Genomic DNA, 543 nt, shown 5'->3' with positions numbered 1-543 from the left:
GCAGGTGTGGCCGTCCTTGCAGGGGGGACAGAGCTTCTCACAGCCCTCTCCATAGAAGCCGGGCGAGCAGGGCTGGTCGCACTTGGTGCCATTCCAGCCCGCCTCGCAGGTCAGGCAGCGCCCGTCTGCCACAGTGCATGGCTGCAGGCTCTTTGACTGCCCACACCTGCAACAACCGAGGGGGAGCGTCACCCAGCGCAGCATCCCCGAAACCTCCTGCCGCCACCTCCCACCGAGCCCACAGTGCTGGATCAGGCCCAACGAGGTGCGGCCACTTACCGCCTCCTGCAGCCTTGGCCGTAGAAGCCAGCCGGGCACGGCTCACGGCAATACTTCCCCCGGTAGCCTGGCTCGCACGTGCAGGTCCCATCCACCTGGTTGCACTTGCCCTTGTAGCACTGGCAGTAACGGTCACAGCGGGGCCCAAACGTCCGCTCCCGGCACTGGCAGCGCCCTGTGAACTGCTCGCAGGGCGAGTTGTTGCAGGAGCACTGGTTGTTGCAACCGCGGCCCCACCCGCCCGGCTCGCCCCCGCAGCTGCCC

General features: G+C 67.6%; 1 protein-coding gene across 1 annotated transcript in view; it reads right to left on the bottom strand.

Moving 5' to 3' along the window:
• SCARF2 (scavenger receptor class F, member 2) overlaps positions 1–543 on the bottom strand; it is a gene marked incomplete at its 3' end in the record, with an annotated part of 12,006 nt that overhangs the window by 11,149 nt on the left and 314 nt on the right. The window contains exons 2-3 of the mRNA XM_009584231.1: positions 280–543; positions 19–166 (exon numbers count right to left, since the gene is read on the bottom strand). Coding sequence (XP_009582526.1) covers positions 19–166; positions 280–543 — 412 coding nt within the window. The remainder of the gene's footprint in view (positions 1–18; positions 167–279) is intronic.

This window comes from Fulmarus glacialis, unplaced genomic scaffold (assembly GCF_000690835.1).
Source record: "Fulmarus glacialis isolate BGI_N327 unplaced genomic scaffold, ASM69083v1 scaffold21818, whole genome shotgun sequence".
In the NCBI taxonomy this organism is placed as follows: domain Eukaryota; kingdom Metazoa; phylum Chordata; class Aves; order Procellariiformes; family Procellariidae; genus Fulmarus; species Fulmarus glacialis.
The sequence above is the reverse complement of the archived record's forward strand: the minus strand, read 5'-3'. Positions and strand labels throughout refer to the sequence as shown.